The sequence below is a fragment of the Jatropha curcas genome, chromosome 8 (assembly GCF_041381405.1).
Source record: "Jatropha curcas cultivar XTBG-Jc1 chromosome 8, XTBG_Jcur_1.0, whole genome shotgun sequence".
Taxonomy (NCBI): domain Eukaryota; kingdom Viridiplantae; phylum Streptophyta; class Magnoliopsida; order Malpighiales; family Euphorbiaceae; genus Jatropha; species Jatropha curcas.
This window is the reverse complement of record NC_143158.1, coordinates 17721124-17746150: the sequence shown is the minus strand read 5'-3', so window position 1 is coordinate 17746150 and position 25027 is coordinate 17721124. Positions and strand designations below refer to the sequence as shown.

The 25027-nt window shown below is 34.0% G+C and overlaps 1 protein-coding gene across 1 annotated transcript; it reads left to right on the top strand.

Annotated features, from left to right (window-relative positions):
* The first annotated feature begins 22318 nt into the window (after positions 1-22318).
* LOC105640161 (zinc finger protein SHOOT GRAVITROPISM 5) lies at positions 22319-24614 on the top strand. Its single transcript, XM_012224403.4, has 3 exons — positions 22319-22771; positions 22860-23259; positions 23909-24614. Exons 1-3 carry the CDS (start codon positions 22675-22677, stop codon positions 24552-24554), a joined length of 1143 nt encoding a protein of 380 aa, XP_012079793.1. The 5' UTR covers positions 22319-22674; the 3' UTR covers positions 24555-24614.
* Positions 24615-25027: the final 413 nt, after the last annotated feature.

Here is a 25027-nt window from a genome sequence, read left to right as displayed (position 1 = left end):
AGTAAAATATTCTTAACTTTGTAAATTCAGTTTAGTACTTACGTGTGTGGCCTGCTCAGGATTTAGCTGCGGTAATGGAGGAGCCCGCCTGAGATCAGCAGGAATGATGATGCCCGATCCCAGGCCCAGACCAGGATCCAACACCACCTCCATGCCAGGTGGGAACAGGACGTCGCCCAATGCTACCCCCGCCGGTCCGGCCGGAGCAACCGCTGCCCCTGCCTCAGCTGTAGCCTCCGCTCTATAATGGGCCGCCGTCTTGTGTGTCTTCCGCTCCTGTAACAAGTCACAAAGGAAGAAATTTAATCAATTGGTTAAACAGCGAAAAATGATGAAGATAAATGAGACTGAAGATAAAAACCACCTGGGTGTACTCGAGGATCTCGGGAAGCCGAGCCTGCATCCGAGAGGAAAAGTAGACGAGAAAGTCGCCAGCAGACAGAAAATCGTTAGCTGAGAAGCCCGTATACTCCACCACCAGATCCTCCTGGGTCATGCCCTCCAGTAGGCACATATGACGAGGAGGAGCATGAGGCACTCGCCGCTGCGCTGGGGGCACCGGAGTGTCATAGACTCTCTCCTCGAGGTAGTACCGATCAGCCCAGTACCCCCGCATCAGGAACCTCAATCGGGTATGCAGCTCTGCCACCTCGCGGCCCGGATAGGTCCTCCAGGCATCGCAGTCCCACGGAGTTAGAAACAGCTGCAAAAAGAATAAAAGAATCAGTGGTTATGTAGTATAAAAGAAGGAAGAAAGCTAAGCTAAGTGTTCAGAGATTTTTTTGTACTTACATCAGACAGCTCCCTGTCGTTAAGGAAGCTCCTCCAGTACTCGGGATCCTCGCCACTGGCATAAGTGTGGTGACAATGGGCCAGATAACGAGGGATCCACCTAGACTCAGCAAGAGTGTCACCGCTCGGACCGCCTGGGTAGATACGGTACTCATAAGCCCATACCTGCAGTAAAGATTACAGTGATGTCAGTGTACAGTTGAACAGTTGAAAATGACAAAGAAGAAGGTGAAGAGTGAAAGAGTGTTACCTCCAGTGGCCGGATAAACTGCTAGTTTGACTCACCGCTACCACGGGTCCAGACATCCAGATCATGATAGAGATGAGCCAAAGCTAGAGTGGCCCAGTCGAAGGACTCGACCTGGCCCAAGTCCCTCAAGCATACTAGCACCGCCGGATCTCCCTTATTCTGGGAGGTGCATAGTAGCTGGGACGATATGATGTAGAATAGAAAGGACCGAGCAGCCTGGTCTCTCTCCTCCTGAGTATATACAGGTGCAGCAGGTCGGGCCTCCACTGGCAACTCCCTCCAAGCCGCCAGCCTGGTCCTGATCCTCTCGGCCCAGAACCGATAGACTACCTCGTATGACACGCATCCCTGCGCGGTGTACCTAATCTGTGTGGTCACACCGAGCAGAGAGCGGACTAGCTGAGCTCCTAAAGTAGCAGTCTGGTACCGAGCATCCAGTGGGGGAACTGGACCGGTAAAACGGTAAAACGGAGGCCGGTAATGGCAGCATAATCCACCGGCGTAAGGGTCATCTCGCCGAACCCAAAAACAAATGTATGAGTACAGTCGTTCCACCGCTCCATCAGCGCGTACAGCATAGCAGGTGGGAAACGGGGTTGTGTGCGGCGGAGCCCTGCAGCATAATCACCGAAACCCGCAGCAATAACCCTAGCTCGCATGGGCGGGTCCAGCAGGTCCCAAAATGCAGAGGCGTCAGTGGATGAGCCACCCGAGCGGGCCTTGCCCAGATCAACCTGTGTAAGAAAAATTTTCAATTTGAATAAATATTTTACTAACAATTATTCATTTTTATTTTATGGCAGGAAAAGTAAAAAAAAAATCCAAATCTCGGGATGAACTGTAGCTGCGTCACGCAACTACACAGCCGCGTCACGCGTCTACATGGTTGCGTCATGCAACTTTGCCCAAGATGCGCACCCTGAAGCACAGCTGCGTCGCGCACCTCAGCACCAGCGCCACGCAACTCCACAGCTGCGTCATGCAATTGTTCAAAGTTTGGCATCCTAAGAACAGATGCGCCACGCATCTCCACGCTACGCCACGCATCTCAACAGTTGCGTCACACAACTGCTCAAGGCTTTGCCTCGTTGACGAACAGTCGCGTCACGAAACCGTTCTTCCAAAGAACAGCTGCGTGACGCAACTATCGAAGGTACGCAGAATTTAAATTACGCATGATTTCATAGTGTTTGTGTTATTTTCATACAATTTTCAGGACAAAATCAAGTCATCTAAAGATAGCAGCAAATATTTATCAACAAATCAAGCTTCTAACGCATGCAAGAGGGACAAATCCTAAGTTCAAGGGAAGCTATGGTTCTCTGGCGCCTCGAACAGTTGCATCACGCAACTGTTCACCAGGCACAGCTGCGCCACGCAACTGTTCACACAGGAACAGTTGCGTCATGCAACTCCTTCCTGCGTGGCGCGACTACCGACGCATGCACAGACTCAAATTTTAACTACACCACCAAAATTACGGATCGAAAGCAAGAATATTCAGAAAATTTTTACTTACCTCAGACTGAAAGCCGCGCATCCGGCTAGTCTCCTATCACACCGGGAATTCGGTACCGGTAACGGGAGAAGCTGCAGAGGTCGCGTCCCCGAGGTCAGTGGATTCCGGCTCGCCGTCAAAGGTCGAGATATCGGGAAGCGCCCCTAGAGTCTCCATCTCTAGAGTATAAGCAGAAGCGGGGATTTCAGAGAGTTAAGACATCGTTTTCAGTTAAAAGTTCAAAGAATTCTTAGATTGCTTAAGGTTTGTGATAAGTGAAAACAATTTGGTTAAGAAGAAAGTTACTTATAGTAAAGTAAATGGGCCCAAGCCCACTCTTCCAAGCCCAAAGCAATGGGCCCATCATCCCCTATCAAGCCCGTACGGCCCATCTAACGCCTGTCATGGCCCACTTCAGCAATTTGACTTCAGTATGCGACTCGCACACTTCAGCAATTTTGTCTACTCACCGCACAGGGGGCAGAAACACCAAATTGCCCAAATTACTCTCAGGTAAGTTTTCTTCCAACCACTGCATCAGAAGGGGTATACCTGAAAATGCAGACAAAAAAATTTGTTTGTTAAATCTGTTATGCTAGAATTTTTGCTAAAATTTTTGCAAAATTATTAAACCATTTTGACAATAAATATTGAAAGGTATGCCTAAAAAGTGAATATTTTTTGTCCTAAATCGGAATTCCGGACTGGGGGCAAAAGTATAATCTTTTGCCCTGATGCAAATCTTTTTCGTAATTAATGCATGGGAACATGTGATGTTCCAATGTTTTTTCTAACAAAAGGCAAGATCTGTTTGTACACAGATATTGCTCTTTTTCTTGTGAACAATTTTTCAGGCCAACCGGTGATGGTTTTTCGAAGCCGATAGGTCCTACTAATTAGTGATGGTGCATTGCGAAGTTAGTCAGAACAATTTCAACTTCCAAACAGTGATGGTATATTGCGAAGCTATTTGAACTCTCTTCCCCAGTCAATGATGGTGAATTGCGAAGTTGACCAGGGCAAAACCGACGTCTTTCGGGCCGATCAAATCGAGCCTCGAGGATGCCTCTACTAATCCGACTGGAGCCGACGAAGCCGATCAAACCGAGCTGAGTGGGTGGCCAGATGATCAAATCAAAACCCTTCAAGCGGATCAAACCGAGCTTCGAAGGCTTTTTCATCAAACCAACGTCTTTCGGGCTGATCAAACTGAGCCTCGAGGATATCTCTACTGATCCGACTGGAGCCGACAAAAGCCGATCAAATCGAGCTGAGTAGGTGGCCAGATGATCAAATCAAAACCCTTCAAGCCGATCAAACCGAGCTTCGAAGGTATCTTCATCAAACCAATGTTGTTACTAATCCGACTGGAGCCGACAAAGCCGATCAAACCGAGCTGAGAAGGTAGCCAGATGATCAACTCAACATCTTTCCAAGCCGATCAAACCGAGCTTCGAGGATGATTGCCAGATGGAAGGCGCGTCAATGGATCACTTTAACATTAATTTTATACAATTAGTGATAAAGTTGGGGGCCAAACTGTTGACGCGTAATTTTATGCCCCCGCCTAACCCGGTGATGATATGAGGATAAGGGATAAAGATTCACGATCAACCAGAAGTGTTTTAACCAAAAATTGAATCGGATCGGTCCAAAGGAGTCTGACCCGCGTTAGGGTTGCGTCACGCAGCTATCACCTGCGTGACGGCACTCATAGTTGCGTCACGCAACTCTAACCAGGCTGACACCTCTGGCGCGCGCCCGTGTAACGGCCTGCACTGTTTGTATGGATACGCGGCAACTGTACGAAAAGTAAGCTGCGTCACACAACTCGCGGCTCCGTCACGCAGCTACTACCTGCGTGACGCAGCTTTGTTCTGTTGCCTTACCCATATAAATACAACATTTTGTGTTTTAAATGGGACTTTTCTCTCATTTTCCTCTGGACTTCAATATTTAGGCAGAAACACTTGATTTACGGCTAGGGTTTCTTCCCCAAGAACTCAAGTGAGTAACCTTGAGGAAGATCAGGCCATTAGATACACAGATTGAAAGTTAAAAAAAATACAAAAAAAGAACATAAGAAGAGAAAAAGAGAGAAAAGGAAAAAGAAACGTTTATTTTGCAAAAACTTGACAACAAACATCTCTGGGATCGTGAAGCAGTGTTCCTAAATCAACCAAAACGCATGCAATCCTCGAATCTGAGGGTTAGGTAATCATTTAAACCTTCCCTTTTCATTTTTAGTCATTTATTTTGTTAAAAATCTCATTTTCATAGTATTTAGTTAGTTTGGTATTGGTTAAACGTCATTTTGCCCATTTCTGAGTATTTCTGAGTTGTGTTAAATCACTATTAACAAAAAGAACACGTAAAAAAAAGTAGTTTGAATGGTAGTTACGAACCAGAGCAGCTGCGTCACGCAGCTACTACCTGCGTGACGCAACTGTTCATGTCCAAAAGACCTTAACCTGGACTGGACCACTCGCGTGACGCAACTGTTCGTGCGCACAATTGACAGCGTTTTTCGCGAGTGTACGAAATCGCAACAAGTAGTATAGAGTAAGAAAGTATCGTATCCACAGGGATTGTTTATCAATTACCAAAATTATGTTAACCTATTATTATTTAGACGATGATAAAAGGAGTTCGCTGTAAAGTAAATAAAATTCAAAGTAAAAGAGATCAAACACAAAATTTAGGTGAAAAGAAATCAGGGGATTAAGCTACTAGGGAATTTGATTTCATTTAATTCTATCCAGCTTGTTCTATTAGTTCATTAATCAAGTTTAATTGTTCAAGTAGGAGAAAACAACCCTAAGGTTACTAACAAGCTCTCCCGATTTATTGTTAGCTATTCTAATCCAATTTAATCACCTATATTAATAGTGAAATTAAACATGAATCAGATCATTAGGTTTTATGGTTATTTTATGAATTCACAACTTAATACTTTATTAACTTATGAAAGCCCCCCTTGAGTCAAACCATATAGTTTCCACATCAAGTTATTATTCTCAAGAAAATTATTACCTTATTCATATCAATAACCCTTCTCCCGAATGATGTTATTGAAATAATTCAATCCAGGGGAATTTTTCTGCCTGGAAGCCTTAAGCACAATAATAAGTTATAACAAGAACAAAGAAAAATAAATCTAATATTATAAGCTGGAATCGAATTAAATTACATCAAATCCCTAGTATAAAAGTTTAGCTAGACATAGTAATTAAATTAAACTCAATCACACTTGAATCATTCATCATATTTAAAGACAATAATAAAGAAAGAAACAAGATGAAAAGTTTAGAATAAAAACTGTATCACAACTATGTTGATGGCTTCCTTGAATCTTAGCACAATTATTTGAAGCTTGAAATCTTTGAGAAGAGAGAACTATGTAAAGAAGTGTACAAAGAACCGCCTCTGCTATGAATAGTTCTTCTCTTTATATAGAGCTCCTGAAGGCAAGTTTGACTCCTTTTAGGAAATAGAATCCTTATTTAGTGCAAAATCTTTTATAGGAGATCATGACTGTTTAGGTTCTTGATTTCTTCTTGATTAGGACTCCTTTTTCCCTAAGAATAGGTCCAGGTCTTGTTTAGTGTGTTTAGGAAACTCCCTGAAGTCGGCCCATGTGAGAAAGAGCTTGATTTGCGTATTAAATTCACGCTGGTTCCGCCTGGGCAGCACGGGCGTGCTTCATGGCACGGGCTGGGCGTGCTGTAGTCTGGAGGTCTGGCTAGTGAAGCACGGGGCGTGCTAGGTAGCACGGGCTACTGAAGTCCTGAGGCACGGGCGTGCTACAGAGCACAGGCAGGGCGTGCTTCTTTTTGCCTCTCAAAGGTGCTTTCTCGCGCCCGCGCATATGAATATCGCGCTCGCGTATTCTGCTGGCAAACTTTCTGCCTCTCAAAGGTGCTTTCTCGCGCCCGCGTATATGAATGTCGCGCTCGCGACTTCAGCTCGCGCCCGTGAATGTCGCGCTCGCGACTTTGGGCGTGCCACTTAGCACGGCTAGGGCGTGCTAGAAGTCAAGTGCCTTGTGATATAGAGCTCTTTTCTGCGCCAAATTCCTGTAATTTTCTCTTAGATCAAGCGGATTAAAAGTCAAGGAAGCTTTTGAACACAATTATACTAAAAGTGATTTAAAAATCAAATTAAAGCAATAAAAACTTGCTAAAATTCTAATAAAAACTATATTAAAACACTATAAAATTAACACCTATCAACAATCTTTATTCCGTTTTTATATTTGTTGTTTAATGCTACGTTTTCAATAAATAGTTAATGAAACTGGGAATTTTAATAAGCTCACGCACAGTCACGCCACGCAACTAAGAGTTCCATCACGCGACTGTTCTTCGTAGAACAGCTGTGTGACGCAACTGTCTTAAAGCTCCAGGATAATAACAAAGAGTTCCGTCACGCGACTGTTCTTCGTAGAACAGCTGCGTGACGTAACTGCCTTAGAGTTCCAGAATGCTTTTTTTATCTTATTTTAGTTTCATGTCATTAAAATAAACGTTTAATCTCAATTCGGAAAACGATCAATAATGGGCAAATTGTGTTCTAATCAAGTCAAATCAATTAATTTACTATGATTATAAGATTTTAGGATTTATCATTTATTGTTTATTGTTTAAGTATATTATTAAATTTGGTTTATGGCCCGCCTTTAACCATAAGGCAAGAGCGGGTCTTTTAATTATATTTGCTATGGATGGATGGTGAATGTGATGATAATTTATTATGAATGCAATGAATGAACCTAGTTGGGACGGTTAATTAATTTTCCACATAGGAACTCGGTTCGATATATTCGGGTTGGGTCTAATTCAATAATTTGGCTTTTCTAAAATAAAATCAATTAGAAATTGTAGGCTAAAAGAGGCCGATTTTCCGGGCGTCGGCTTCCAACGGGCCAACGTACCCAATTCCCTTACCTAGAATCGCATATGGTGCGCCTGATCAGTTTTTCAAATAATCGGCCTTGAATAAAATTGGGTTTAAAATGGAGTCTTTTTTATAAATTAAAATTGAAAACGGTCCCATTGCCGAAATAATGGGTGGCGACTCAAAATAATTTATAAGACCGATTTATCGGCACTGCGATCCCAAAAGGTTTTAACACCGTTTACAATAAAAATAAATACAAATAGTTTTCCAAGATCCTTTTCCGGGGTTTTAAGGGATCTCAACTCTCTCGATAAACAAACCCACAACATAACCTAAAAAAAAATAATAATAAAGGGGTGAGAGGGGCGAAAACAGGATGTAAATGCTTTATTCTAGACAACAAGAAAAATCATCTTGATAAATTTGATGCTAAATCTTATGAAGGAATTTTTCTAGGATATTCTAGTAATAGTAAAGCATATAGGGTGTTTAATAAGAAAACTCTAGTCGTAAAAGAATCTATTCATGTTGTGTTTGATGAATCTGACTCTACTTCTAGAACTTTAGAAGATGATGATGTTGTAGATTCTAATCTAGAAAAGCAGAATGAACAATCAGAACAACTAGAACAACCAGAAAGTGAGTAGAATATTGATAATCAGGCTAAACCAGAAGATGAACATGAAGATCGGAACACAACTGAAAGTCAAATGCTAGAAACAGAAAATGGAGATTCTCAATTACCAAAAGAATGGCGATTTCATAAGTATCATCCACAAGAGGACATTATGGATAATCCTTTAGAAAGGATGATGACTAGAGCTCAATATAAGAGATATTTCGGTAATGTTGCTTTCGTTTCTCAAATAGAACCTACAAATTTAGAACATGATAAAAATGATGAAAATTGGATTGTTGCTATGCAAGAAGAGCTAAATCAATTTGAGATAAACCAAGTTTGGAAACTTGTTTCTAGACCTAAAAAGCATTCTGTTATTGGAACAAAATGGATGTTTAGAAATAAGCTTGATGAACAAGGTAATGTTGTGAGAAACAAAGCAAGGTTAGTGGCTCAAGGGTATAACCAAGAGGAAGGTATCAATTTTGATGAGACCTTTGCTCCAGTTGCAAGACTTGAGGCCATTAGAATGCTTTGTGCATTTGCATGTTTTAAAAACTTTATGTTGTATCAAATGGATGTGAAAAGTGCTTTTCTAAATGGCTTTCTAAATAAAGAAGTGTATATAGAACAACCTCCTGGTTTTGAAGTATATGATAAACCAAATCATGTTTACAAACTTACTAAAGCTCTTTATGGTTTGAAACAAGCTCCTAGAGCTTGGTATGAAAGATTGAGTAAGTTTTTATTAGAAAATGATTTTTCTAGAGGAAAGGTTGATACAACATTGTTTATCAAAAATAAAGCACATGATATTCTAGTTGTACAAATCTATGTTGATGACATAATCTTTAGTTCTACTAATGATCTTCTTTGTTAAGAATTTTCTAAGATTATGCAGGGTGAGTTCGAAATGAGCATGATGGGAGAATTAAACTTCTTCCTTGGACTTCAAATCAAACAATGTGAAAATGGAATTTTCATAAACCAAGGTAAATATACTAGAGAATTGTTGAAACGATTCAAAATGGAGAATGCCAAGGTATGTAGTACACCAATGAGTCCATCCTCAAAATTAGAAAAAGATGAGAAAGATAAGGATATGGACATCAAATTGTTTAGAAGTATGATTGGTTCTTTACTATATCTAACGGCAAGCAGACCTGACATACACTTTAGTGTTTGTTTATGCACTAGATTTCAGTCGTGTCCTAAAGAATCTCATTTAATAGATATCTTAAAAAGAATTTTAAGATATCTTTGTGGAACTTCTAATCTGGGTCTGTGGTATTCTAAAGGTGATACATTTGATCTTGTTGGGTTTAGTGATTCTGATTTTGCAAGAAGCAGAATAGATAGAAAAAGCACATCTAGAACTTGCCTGTTTTTAGGCAGCGCCCTTGTATCATGGTTTAGCAAGAAACAAACATCAGTTGCTCTTTCTACTGCAGAAGCAGAATATATTACTGCTAGAAGCTGTGTTGCACAAGTTCTATGGATCAAGCAACAATTGGCAGACTATGGTCTGAAATTAGAAACAGTGCCAATTAAATGTGACAACATAAGCGCCATCAATCTATCTAAGAACCCAGTTCAACATTCTAGAACCAAGCACATAGAACTCAGACATCACTTCATACGTGATCATGTTCAAAAAGGAGATATAGTAATTGAGTTCATTCCTATAGAAAAGCAATTGGCAGATATCTTTGCTAAACCTTTGAATGAAAGTCAATTCTGCTTAATTAGAAGAGAACTTGGTATGTTAGTTCTAAACTTTTAACTTTAGAACTCTGTAAGTATGTTCTAAACTGCTTTCTATATTTGAAAGTGAAAGACTTACTCTGTGATATTTTCTATTATATTCTGTGTGATTCTGAAAAATGTTTTTATCTAAAAGAAATGCATATTGCTCTGATATGAATTTCTAATGTCATTATCAGGTTCTATTTTTAGACAAAATTCAAAAAGTAGTCAATTTATTTTATTTTATTCTTTTTGTGTGTTTGTTTTATGTCTTCTCTTTATTTAAGTTTTGGCAGTATTTAAAAAAAAAATCTTTGATTCGGTTTGAATTTCCCTAAAACTGTTTTCATTTTTTTTTTTTTTTTTGGTGTTTCCTTCTTTCCTAAAGGTTATTTCTCAACTTAAATCGTTTTTGCTTCCTTACTAAAAACTGCTCTGTCTTCTCTCTTGCCCTCTTGCAACATAACCCTAAATCGCTCTCTGCTTCAAAATCTTAACAATGGCTGAATCGAGTTCTACCTCTTCTTCCTCAGACTCCCTGACAGAATAAGAACTTCAACTGCTCAAAAGGTTATCAAAGAAGTATGAACAGAAGGAGTCGAAACAGAAGAAATCTGTTGAGGAATCGAAGAAAGAAAAAGCAGAAACAGAAAAATCAAAGAAATAAGTCGCTAGTTCTCACGCCAAAGGTAGATCTATTCTTTCTCCATACCCACTTATACATTCTTATGTAATAGACTGGAAGTTCTTTGGGAAGGACGGGTTCAACTTCAGGGAACTCTTTGACTTCCACAGATGGATGGATTTTTTATCCCTGAACAGCCCGTGTTATGAGAATGTGGTTAAGGAGTTTTATGGTTCTCTTAAAACTAACGGGTCAGAATCAATTTCTGTGAAACTTGAAGGAGAAATTAAAGCGTTGTCATACGCTGACTTGAGCAAGATTTTTAATTTGCCAACCATTGGGTCTAGGGTAATAACAATCAAAGATATTTCTAGGGTTAGCGGTTACAAAAAGGAAGAATTTGTTAAGAAAATTGTAAAGAAAGGTTCTGCGGAAAAAAAAGGGTGTTATTGAATTTTCAAACCTAATTATAGTATGAAGTGGTTGTATAAATTGATTGTGCACTACATTTATCCAAAGAGTGCATCACTCACTTATGTGAATCAGGTTGAGATGTGCATAATATGGCACATAACTGAGAAGAAACCCTTCAATCTTTGTCACTCCATTTTTGATAAGATTCAGAATAGCCCTAAGAAACTACCCTATGGCATGATGCTCACACTTGTGTTTGAATTTTTGGAAGTTAAGTTAAATGAGAATGAGGGTCACAATGTTTCAAAGCTAGACAATGGGTCTTTGAAACTGAAAGATGAAGAAGGAGACGAAGAAAAAGAAAAAGGAATTAAAAAGGAAAAAGAAAAGAAAGAAAAATAAGAAAAAGGAGAAGAAACTGAGAAAAGGAAGAGAAGAGAAGAAAAAGGGAAAGTTAAGTTGGAGGATGCAGAAAAGAAAGAAAAGGAAGAGAGATTGGAAGAAGAAGAAAAGAAAGAAAAGGAAGAGAAATTGGAAGAAGAAGAGAAGGAAGAAACAGAGAAAGAAAAGGAGACAGTTGTTGAGGTTGAGACATAATCAGAAAGGGAAATAGAAAAAGAAAAGGAGAAAGTTGAAGTTAAAACTGAAGAGAAAAAGGATTATGAAAAGTTTGAGAAAGAAAAGACAGTAGAGATAGAGGAAGCCAGTGATGCAGAAATGGAAAAATTGGAATTGAGTGAAGAAGAAAAGGAAACTTAGGCTAAGGCAAAAAAAGAATCTAAACTTTTATTAGCACAAAGGAGTAGAGAAGCTATGTTGGGTAGAATGAAAAAAGAGCTTATAGAAGAACACAATAGGGAACTTGATAAGGCAATAAAACAAAGAAAAGCTGTGATTGAGCATAATCAGTCCCTCATTGAATCCTTAGAAAGAATGAAGAATATTAATGAAAGAAGGCTAGCTACTCTGAAAGTCAAGGGAACACCCTACACTTCTTGTGTCAGAAAAGCCAAAGAGAGTAAAGCACACTGCTGGCAAACACAAATTTCATGGAAGAAAGCCTCCACTGCACCCTTCTTCTAAGCGTCCTGAAAGTTCTACTAAAACTGCTCCTGCTCAAAATCTCAGAAGTTCTAAGAGACTTAGAACTGACCCAAAATCCCTCTGATTATTTTTTTTCTCTTTATCTATCTTTCTATATTTTGTGAACAATTTTTTTTGTTGTGTTTTTTATTTTTTTTTTACTCTGATCTTTACTAACCCTCTTGTATCATGACAAAAATGGGGAGAACACATGATATTTTGATGGTTAAGTACTTTGGTAATATGTGGTAACTTTAGTGCTTACATCTTATTGCTTAGTATTTTCTAATCTGTGTTATTTGTGAGCTATATATTTTACATGATGAACTGATTGGTTAGTTTTTAGAACTTTGATTCTTGTTCTAACGTATGCTCTGCAGGTTAGATTTAAGATTTCTGTTCTATTTCTAAAGTCAATTTTTATTCTATTCTTATTGCTCTGATTATTAGAACTTAAAATTTTTCCTTTCTATTTGTATGTTCTAATATCAGTTTCTAAAATAACTTTCTAAGTCCCCATAGGTGTTTTACTGCACTAACTCAGGGGAATTTTATACATGTTCTAAACTTGCTTCAAGGTAGAACATATGCCATGTTTAGAACTTATATTTTATTGACATAAATAAATTTAGGGGGAGCACATGTTGTATATTTGATAAATTTATTGGTTCTGTCATCATCATCAAAAATGGGGAGGATGTTGGCTCAAGGGTCAAATATTTATCTCGAGATTTTGATGATTGAAACAAAATAAATAAATTTAAATTATATTATTTGTGCTAATATTATTTTTATGCAGATTATATAAGGAAGGTAATAAATAAACAAGGCAAGTCCTCTAATTTCAAGGATCATGAAGACTATTGAAGACCTTAGCGGTTAGATTTTTTAGGATTCATTGTAGGATCGAGAGAACATCCATTTATAAGTACAAAACTAATTTCTTCCCACTTTATCAAAAGGATTTTTTTTTTAAAATAACTCTTTAAAAATTAAAAGCCTTTTCGTTTGTTGATTATCACACCTAAAATGGAGGAGATCTTATCTCAACCATTTTTGGTAATAAATATCCTAGAAAAAGCTTATTTTTAATTTTTCAAAAATTATCTTCATAAAGGTTCGAAATTTATTCACTTACCTAAATTAGAGAGACTTTGTCTCAAACGATTTTGGTAATAAGAATAAATCGAATAAGATTTTTATGCTCTTCATTTTCGGAAATAAATTTTTAAAGAGATCCAAAATCTTAATTTTATCTTCTTACCTAAACTAAAGAGATTCTATCTCAAATCGTTTTTGGTAAATATTTCAAAAAAGATTTATTTTATTTTCGAAAATCTTATTTTTAAAGGAAAGTTAAATCTTCTTTTATTCACTTACTAAAAAGAAAGAATATGGACTCAAAAGATTTGGTAACAAGATTTCTGTATCTTCTGAAAATGGAAAGTCAATATTCTGATTTGAAAAAGGGATTTCACTTTCTAAATACGGGATTCTCATCCCTCTCTATAAAATGGGCATTTCTTCTTTAAAAGATGTGGAGAAAAGAGTTTTCGTTTTAAGAGTATTCGTCCATTGATCATATCTTTTATCTCTCAAAACTTACTCTCTACCCCCTTACTTCTTTCCATCTTAATACTTTACGTGTTATCTTTAAAAGAGAAAAGAAATTTTATAACAACTTCTTTTGAAAAACAATTCTGTATTTTAAAATGATTTTCTAATCTTAAATACTGTTTTTCCTATGCTTATATTTGCATTTCTGTCTATCTATTTAGATTCTATAATCTTGAGTAGACAGGTTTTTATTTGATAAACTTTTGTATAATAGCTTAGGTGAAAAGCTATTGTGAAATAGGTTATCAAGCGACCTTCTCCGTGAGAGATTCTAATGTCTTGAATTGAGTTTCTGTTCTCTGCCAAAAACAGAAAGGGTTGAGGTTAACTAGAACGTTTGGAAAATCTAGTAGGACAAATGGTAGATCTAGGAGTTGATCTATTGCCTTGTACCGTTGGTTTGTCTCTTACCCTTGAAAGGAGATAACATAGTTGAGGATCTCAAGATGAGTCTTGGGGAGTGGATGTAGGCGAGTTAGTGCGGAACCACTATAAATCACTGTGTTGATCTTTTTATTTTCTGAAGTTCTGCTTGATACTATTTTATTTACACTTTAGTTTATATACTAGAATTGCTAAAGTTGTTAATGGTTTTGATGTTCTAAAAATGAAATAAGCTTTATCTTTTTTGAACATTAGAACTCTGGACTTCTGCTCAGTGAATATACCAAGTTCTAAATTGTTCTTCTATTTTCAGTATATTCCACTACTTGGGGTTCTAATCAATTTTCTAATCTTGATTGAAGCTTTGTGAAGCAATTCAGATTTCAATAACTGTCCCTCACATTGTCTTTTATATTTGTCTAAACTTTATGAGGAGGTTCTAAACTTAATAGCTTTCCTTCATAAACCAGTTTTCTTTATACTATATAAGATATTGTGAAGCAGTTCTAATCAATAACTGTACTTTGCAAAGTCTTTCTATTTTCTGCATAAAGCATTGTGATGAAGTTCTAATGAATAACTTATTCTCACAAGTGCATTACTTTTCCGCTGCTATAGAATTCTGAGTTTGTTTTTAAAGTTAAATTTTTATTTTTAGAAAACCCAATTCAACCCCGCCTCTTGGGTTGTGCCATACATATTCGGGACCCACAATTTTTTGACTAGGTGATCCATAATTCAATCCTTCTGAGTTTATTTCTCAAGTTTTTGATTAGAGATTAATGATTTATAGTATTAATTAAAATGTTAGGGATTAACCCTTAGTTAGCTACTGTTAGTGTTCGAGAATGGGAACTTCGAATTTTACTCTTAAAAATTCGAGTGAACTGCAATTTAACATACATATAAATCCATAAAACAATTTACTGCAGGTTTAGATGAAAGAAGCTGAGAAATTTGGACTGGCAATAGCCATTATATTTTCTTTGCCTTGAACCCTTTTTATATGGATTATGTGATTGGAATTTTAATTGTCATGGATAACTGGTGCCATGTTATATAAACTAACATAGAATTGGATATAATTTTAATGCTTTTGTTGGTGAGTGTTGGTTATTATTCGACAACATTATTTTTGCTAGATAAACGAGTTGATCATAGACCTCCTTTGTTATGCCTAGAAGTGGTATTTTATATGGAAACAGAGAAAAGTTTATGAAACTTTAGTTGAATTATATTTAAGTGGCGAATTGGGTTACTCAAAAGATACATTTATTTTATTGTAGTCTAATTGAAGGATTGATTCTTAGTGGTTAGCCTAGAATTTTATAAATAATATTTATACCTCGAGTAAGGTTAATGAAATAAAGATTTGTCTACATTTATATATAAAAAAGATTTTATTTATTTGGTTGTTAACTAAAGAACTAATAATATTGATATAAAGCAAGAGTGTTTGATAATATTGTTGTAACAAATTGGAAGATTACTTTAAGTTGTAAATTGAGGGTTGTTTTAATTTGTAAATTATGGTTGGATTGATGGGTTACATTATTTAGAACCTACTTTAAGTTTATGTAAAACAGTTGTGATAATTGAATGTTGGTGTTGAGGTTAAAGGAGGATGGGAACTTGATTTGATTGATTGTCAGACAGATGGGCTGTGTGGATTGAATAAATATTTAATAAAATTATTGATATTTAAACAGGTGGATAGTCCAATTTTTAAAGGAGATACTGCCAAAATTTTGGCAGTATCTAGTCTAATTATAGCAGTTAGATGCGTAGATAATTCATTAGATTAATTCCATAATCTTTTTTTTAATTTTATTTTAATTAGTCCTTTGTCTGATGCTATTATTTCTTTGTATTCTTAAATTCTTTAGATCATCCAAGCCTATCTATTGCTCCTCCGAGTCAAAATCTGAGTTAGAGCTCCTTCTATTCTTTACCACTATGAGTAATAATAATTAGTACATATCAGCATTACATGCACATATCATTTATTTTACAAAGATATATATATATATATATATATATATATATATATATATATATATATATATATATATATATATATATATATAAATAAAGGAGAACTTAGTATTTATTTTATATGTATATTATTATTTTATTTTATTATTAATATATATGATTATACTTTTATGATTGTGCACTAAGGATTATTTTGGAACATTATATTGAATGAATTGTTTGATTACTTGTGTTGTGAAACTGTTGTGCCTTGTTTGTGTAGAATTGGGATGAAGTTGGTCACCATGGGTTTATGAGGGCGGTCTTTGATACCGTAGCCATGTATGGAGAGATCAGTGCCCCCCTGTGCATATGATGACATATGATATGGAAAACCACAGGGTGGCTGCCTATTGGTATGGAAAAGTGAGGATTAGACCGGTCAACCATATATGAGGGACCGGCTCCCTAATGCACACGTTTGAGAGGGTGGACCATGTGGGAGGAAGGCTTGTCGGGAATTTCGGTGACGCCATTGACTAATTTCCACTTGTTTGATTATTTGAAGGTGAAATTACTTATAAGTACTGATGTTGTGACATATGCTTGACTGGTTGTGTGTTCACTTTTGTATTTAGGATGCATTTTGCGTGAATGTCTATGTTATGAATTATTTATTATGATTCACTGAGTTGTAAAAGTCACTCTTCTTTTATTTAACTCATCAGGAAGTAGAATTCGTATTGATCCAACAAAAGCTCTGCAATCTTCTCCGCATGGCTATAAAAGTAAATTTCTAATTTCTATAAGTAACTAATTTATGTATTGTTATATGTAAGAACTTCACTACTTCTAGCTATTATTAAACTCCGTAGTTGTAGGATTTATGAATCTCTAATCTTGTATTAAAATAGATATGCTAATATATGAATGTCTTAATTATTTATCTAAGATACATATGAATCAGTAGCCCATATTATGAATGAGGTGTATAACTAATAGGCCTGAACTATATTTTATTTGAGATGTTTGAGATTGGGCAAGAATATGTGATTACTATATATATATAAAATAATATGGGCTTACTGCTCCTAGAAATGCGTTTGACTTACATGAATGTTGTGGTTTAGGCTTACTACGGGTCTCGGGGCCTTAAGCTTACCTGAGCCTTAGTGCCGGTCCAGCCCATGATTTTGGGTCATGATAATTTGTGAGGTGGGTTTAAATTTAGTAACTCCATTCAATTATATATGATGTCTTTTGTATTCTTATTATCGTTCCATTCTTCTATAATTTATATATTTGCATTGAACTATAGTAAAAAATTGATAGACAGTGTTAAAATAATATTTCCTATATGTGCTCAAATAAAAAGCATGTCATTATTATATTTTCAGTGCATTTACTGTATCAAGTGCACTTAATGTATAAAATGTTATATCTAGATTATAAGGTGATGCTCCTTTAATTGGTGTTCTTTATACATTTTTAAGGTAAGTTTAAATTTAGCAACTCCATTCAATTATGTATGATACTTTTCGTATTGTCATTATTGTTCCATTCTTCAATCATTTATATAAATTCACATTAAACTATGGTAAAAAATTGATAGAAAATGTTAAAATAATATTTCTTACATGTGCTCAAATAAAGAGCATGACATTATTATATTTCCAATGCATTTTCTGTATCAAGTGCTTATATGCTTCTCTTTTTGAAATGTTTGCCACAAGTCTTAACTTTCTAATGATATCCATACATGCATCTTTTCACTACTTATAAAGTTGCATCTAATTGTAGTAGAACAGTAACTTCATATTGCATGCTTGCCACATGTCAACTAAATTATTTGCACGCTTATCAAATGGACAAAGCTAAAATCAAATGTATAATTTTCACATTTTTAACCTTTGCATACTTACCAAGTATATATGTTTGTCATAATTTTTACCTTTCGCATGTTTGTCGTTCTTTGTCTATAAAATCAACCAACTTCAACTAATTGAAAATACTCGCGAAAATATACTACTCTTTTCCTTCTATCTTTCTTCAATCTATACGTGTATAAATTTAATACTTACTATATTAAATCTATAAGTTGGAATAATCTAACATGAAACTCAGCTTATATCCTTGGAGTTAGTGAGGTAATTGATATTCTATTATATTTGTAATTGATATTTTATTATCTTTTTTCACATTTATAATATATCTAACATAATCAGGTGTGTAAATTTTAGGGCCATCAAATGAAAAATAATCGGTTTATGATACATAATTTTACTATAAATATTGTACATGTTGGTGTGTTTTAGTTGATCTTCTGATCTAAAGTTTGATAATCATTTGACAAAAATATCAAACGAAACATAATCTAGTTGCTTTTTTCTTTTTATAATTTCTTTTGTGTGGTGTCTTAAATATTTATAAACAATTTTAGCCCTTATTTAATTTTTTTTTCTGCCATTATTTTACTTCTCAAATGTGTAACACCATGTTTCTAAAGTTGTAAGTAACTGTTAACTAATTATAATTTTTTTCCCTTTCAAGAATTGAAATCTTATAGTTCTTTTTCTATTATAGAGAAATAAAAAATAACAATTAAAATTATTATGAATATATTCATAACTGCTTATTAATAATTATTATTTACTTATATCAACTTCTCCATGCATAGATAAAAATTATAAATTGTTCTGTATAAATTATTATAAGTTTAATATAAATTATAAAATTATTGATTATATAAATTTAGTCGCTGCAAAAACAATTTACCACGGCATCATGCGGGCCCACAAACTAGTTAACCCTAAAAATAATAAAAAAGGAAAAGAACAAACGAAAAGAAAGAGGGTTCATTAGCATAATAATGTAGCCAAGCTATTTAACTCGTTATTAATTGAGATTTAAATCACAAGCCTTCGATTCAAATATTAAAGCCAATTTTCAATGATGAATATTGAACCATACCCCCAATAATAACTTTTGGACCATATATATTTCCTATGATTTATTTTTGGACTAGAAATTTGTTCCAAAAATGAGCCAAATTCTCCAATCATTATTTTTTTTTTTGTTCAATGAATGAATTACACAAATATAAATAATTCTCCTCCTTTTCATAATTAAACTTTTTTTTTTATATTGAATTATTGAAATTCAAATTTGAAAACCCTTTAGAGATCTCAAGCCTTTAAATAAAAATAATTTTGATGTTGAAACATCTTGTCGAGACAATTCATTTTGTTTTAATATATAATTAAATTTACAATTGGATGAACTTAAAATTTCCCTTTTGTTTATCAACAAATGTAATAATGTTTCTAAAAAACACTAGAAATGTTAAATTACGTTTTTTTTATTATGATTCACCGTACATAGCTGTTATAATAACCTTTCCTAAGCTTACAAATAAATAAAGATACGAGTGAGTAAGTTTTTCAGCTTTTTTTTTTTTTCCAACTAATGGGTGAATTTATTTTTAAAAATTATATTAAAAGAATTTTTTTTTTCAGATAATAATTCTTTTAAGGTTGATATATAATACAAATTAAATAGCAGCTAATAACAAAAAAAAAAGCTCAAAAAAAGTAGTTGATGGAATCAGTAACTATTGAGACTTCTATTAGTAATTGGCTATTGATAAAAAAAATTTGTCAAACAGCTAATTTGTAAGTGTTAGATAAAGATTTTAAGGTTGGTTTACTTTAACCGTTCATATTAGCTTATAGCAGTTTTTTGATAGATTGTGACAAGTGGCTCCTAGTGATTAGTTGATGAATGTGTTTGGTAAAATTTGGGTAGTGGATGCGGTTAAAAAGTAAAATGTCCATTAACAATATAATTATTTTTATATATTATGATGTATAATATTTATTTTTTAAAATTTTTAAAGTGAATAATTATATTTTTATTTAATGTATTATATAAAAGAAAAATATTAATTAAAAGTGTTAAATAATATTTAATAGAATTTGTTATTTTTAAATAACCATAAATAAAATAATCTCAAAAAATTATTAAAAATTATCACTAATTATTTTATGACATTGATGAATTACAATATAATATAAGTAAAAATCGCAAAAGTGCCAAAATATAACTAATGGAATTAGTAATCAATTCAGATTTCTATCAACCAATTACTGAGTAAAAAATTCTTCAAATACTTACAATATAGCTATTGGATATCATTTATCTATTTGGTGCATCAATAACCTAAACCAAATGCCTTCTTAAAGAGCAGCTATAGCATATAAAAGTTTAATGAGTTGCTCATTCCCTTAGTTGTGTTTTTAACTTTTCCTATTAGCTGATAACTAATTTGTATTTGTATCATATATTTGTTTTTCTTTTTCTTCATATGTTTGGGTTTCATTAACCTTATAACAATAATTACTAATAAAATTATGACACATTATAAAATTATTACTAATAAATTATTATACATTATTACGCATTATTAATAAATTAATTACAAATAAAAATATTTATTATGCATTATACATTATAAATTTGTAAATAAATTAAAAATAATATGTTTACCATATAATCTTTTTTTTAAAAAAATACATTATATAACATCATATATAAAAGCAATCATATTTTTAAATGATCATTTTATTTTTTAACAATAACCAATACCAAAATTTTACCAATTAAACACTAATATCATCAACTATCGAAAATCGCTATCATTTATCAATTAGTATGAGTAGTTAAATCAAACAGCCCTTAACATTAACTATAAGATTGAAATTTCTAACTCTTTGAAAGAAAATAAAAAGGAGGTTATAAAAAAGAAAATAAGGAATTAAATGTTAGACGCACATTTATATATTAAATTACCTCTATCATAAGGCGTTTCTTTCTTTCTCTTTCCGAAAATAAAATCTTTGTTTCATTTTGACTAATGTGCCCATGAGGGTGACTTGTCATACTCAATATTACCTTTAGAAAAGCTGCTACAGATCTATAATTAATTAATATTACTGCAGCGTCATCATAAAAGGGGGTAGTTCGGTAAATCGACAAATATTCAATTCCTAATTTCCTTACTGTACCTAAGCAGGGAAAATACTCAAGTATTTTGAGTCAGATGCTTTTCATTACTTGTCTCATTTCTTACAATAACTGTGGCAGCCTGATTCTTTTAATATAGTTCCTTCCTCCCAAAAATATAATTCATTTTTTCTTTTTTTTTTTAAATATAGTCCACTTTTCTTTTTTATGTTATAGTTAATAATTAAATTGTCTATTATATCCTTATTAAATTTATCTTATTTTCAATGACCCTCACTAAATTTTTACTTATTATTCCAATAAAATAACTATTTATGTGTTATATAAGATAGAGATAATAGAAAAGTTATATAAATAAAATTGTCTTTTAACCATAATAATAGCTACTTTTTAATCTGTGTGAAAATAGAAAGTGGATTATTTCTTGGGACGGAGGGAGTATGCATTACATTGGTAGTAATTTTATGGTAAGAAAAACTCGAATACGAGACTTCTCACTTTTCATATCGTCTTAAAGATGTAAGAAAGAAAATCACTAAATGCACGGTTAATATTACTATTTAATATTTTTTTCATGTATATAACTTTTTTTTCTTAAATAATTAATTAATGTCTTATCATTTTAACAGTGATAATTTTAAAATTATTTTTATAGTTAGCTAATTTTTTTTCTATTTTGAGAAGGAATATAATATTAAAGAGAAAAATGAATCAAACATAGTTTTTTAAATAGGAGAATCGATCTTTTTAATTTATATTTTCTTTAAGAAATTTTGAATTGTAATTTTTTTATTCGTAAAACTAATTCTATATTTAATAATAAAAATTAAATAATAATAATAATATTAATACATTGTTAACCTATGTTACAAATTGCAAATATTATTATTACAATTAAATCCAATTGTTTATATAAAAATCATTTAAATCTGATGATTATAAAGATTTATATAGAAATTTTCTATTCTTTATGGTAGTATTACTCTAAATTGGAAATAATTTTATAGTAAGGAAAGCTCCAATATAAGAAAAACTCAAAATCGAGATATGATACTCTCTACATTTTCTAGATTCTCTAAAAGACGAAAGAAAATAAATCACTGAATACATGATTGGTATATTGCTGTTTTATTTTATGGTATGTACTCTATGCAGGTAAGTTCTTTTTTTTTTTTTTTTTTTTTTTCTTTTTCTTGTGACCAGTAGCAGCATGGAAATGATGACAAAAATGGGGAGCGTACGTGTATTTGGAGTGCAGGCCTGTATGTATTAATCATGCAAAAGAGAAAAGAAAAAAATAAATAAAATAAAAATTACTGTGTCTGTAGAAGCTGAATTATGAGTCCTTTTGTTTCTTCGTGGGGATGTTTTTTTCATTCTGGCCCATATTTGTGGCTGTGGGATCAAGTTTCGATCAAAGTGATTGGTCCTTTCTCTCTCTCTCTCTCCTTTTGAAAGTTTATTAAGGAGCCTCTACAAGCAATACCTGATGCAGATGAGGGTCTCTAGAAAGAAATAAGGAAAGCTGATAAAAAGGCTGCTCAAAGCTTAAAGCCTAAAAGAAAGAAAGAAAGAAAGCAAGCTGATAACCGAAAGAAGAAAGAAGCTTGCTTTTTCCTCTCTCTCTCTCTCTCTCTCTCTCTCTCTCTTCCTGCATATCAATCTCATTAGCTTTGGTTCTTTAGGCCTATTGCTGATTGAGGGTTTGAATTATCTTGTTTAGAAACATAGATAAGAATCAATTAAACCCTATGTTAGCCAATAACTCTTCTTCTTCTGATCCTTTTTCCTGTTTGGACGGCGGGAGTAACAACAATAAGAAGAAAAGAAGACCAGCAGGAACTCCAGGTATTAACTACTTTCAATTTTCTCATAATTTAATTAATTAATATTGTTCCCTTGTGTTTTTCTGTATGTATGAATTCTTTCCATGTAGATCCAGATGCTGAAGTGGTTTCTCTATCGCCAAAAACACTGCTCGAATCGGACCGTTACGTATGTGAGATCTGTAATCAAGGGTTTCAGAGAGACCAAAACCTACAGATGCACAGAAGGAGACATAAGGTCCCATGGAAGTTACTAAAGAGAGAGAGTCCGGTGGTGAGGAAGAGAGTTTTTGTTTGTCCAGAGCCTTCTTGCTTGCACCATGATCCATGTCATGCCCTTGGTGATCTTGTCGGGATAAAGAAGCACTTTAGAAGAAAACATAGCAATCACAAACAGTGGGTCTGTGATAAATGCTCCAAAGCTTATGCTGTTCAATCTGATTTTAAAGCCCATCTCAAAACTTGTGGCACCAGAGGCCATTCTTGCGATTGCGGCCGAGTTTTCTCAAGGTTATATAGATCTCAATCTCTTCATTCTTCTTCTTCCTCATAATCAGATTTAATTTAAAAGCTGTGAGTGATTTTCTTTTTTTTTTTTCGTCCTAAGTCCATTATCATCTTCTGGCGTGGTTTCTGATTGATGGAACCTTAAGACAGGTTTTAACTACTGTTTATCGACAGTTATTCTACACGGTTCCCAAAATTCAGTTGTATATATATAGTTGTATTATTATTTTTCACTGTTTGCTAGAAAATCCTTTGGCCTGCTCAAAACCCAAAACTGTTCCTTATTTGTAGCTTGATTTTTTTTTTTTTTAACTAATGAAAGAAATAAAAAAAAATATAGCAAATCTATATCTCACCATTCTTTTGTAAATGATTGGCTTCAGTTGCCATTACCACTGTTTTATTCCTTTTTAGTTGGTATATATAATAGTATCTCTCCACCATTTCCATACAGACTACTAATTTATTGTTTATTAAATGTGTTTATGACTTGACCGTCCTTTTTACTTTGTTTCTAATATTCATTTCTCTATAATATATATAAAACTATTTAGGTATATTCTTTTTTTTTTTGCAAGAATCATGACATCTAGATAACCCATTTCTCAGATGTGGAAAAAAAAAACTAAAAAAAATAAATGTTTGTTTGCAGAGTTGAGAGTTTTATAGAGCACCAAGACAGTTGCAATATGGGACGGCTACGACCTGATCAATCACAGACAGCGCAGGGAGCTGCATGCTTGTCTAGAACTGCCTCGAGTCCGAGCCCTTCTAATGATAACAATTTCAGTGCAGCTCCTTTGCTAATACAAAATAGAAAAGACTATAATTTGGAGCTACAGCTTTCCACCACAGCAAATCTCCTCGAAATCGATGATAATCATTCAACTCAGTTGCATCTGTCAATTGGGTCGAGAAATGAATCAAATACAGAAAGCGAGAAAGCACGCGAGCAGCAGTTAATAAGGCTGGCAATGGCAGAAAAGGCTTATGCTGAAGAGGCAAGACAACGCGCAAAAAGGCAGATTGAATTGGCGGAACAAGAATTTGCTAATGCCAAGAGAATTAGACAACAAGCTCAATCTGAGTTAGATAAGGCTTCAGCTCTAAGAGAACATGCAATTAAGCAAATCAATTCCACTATTCTCCACATTACTTGTTATGCTTGTAGACAGCAATTTCAAGCAGCAACACCCCCACATGACAACGCTTTGGTTTTGAGTTACATGTCTTCAGCTATAGCTGAGGCTCAAGTAGAGAACAATATTACTGGAATTAATCTAGCAAAGATTAATTAATTTGTAACTCATACCTGCTTATTATATTAATTATCTTTCTTCTTTTTTCTTTTCCTCTCATTGATTAGCATTATCATTTCCATTGATTTATATATATATATATATATATATATATATATATATATAAAAATTTGGTTCCGTGTTGAAGATTGAAAAGTGATAATGTATGTTATTTGTTCGTTAATTTGGTTAATAGAAGTTATTATAGTTATGGTTATGAGCTAATTAGAATTTATAAGACGAGTTACTGGGAGCAGCTGAATTTAAAAAATAAGGAATGGGAGTGGGGCGTTGTTCATTAGGGTAAATTTATTACTAGTCTGAAACTATTTCATTGAATGAGCTCAGAAGCACTGATATATCTCTTCCCTCAAGTTTTGGATTATCTGTTTGGAGTATCTGCATATGTATAATAAGCCGAAGGTGACCCCTCCCTAGCAATAAACAGCAGTACCGACCAGAATTTATAACCT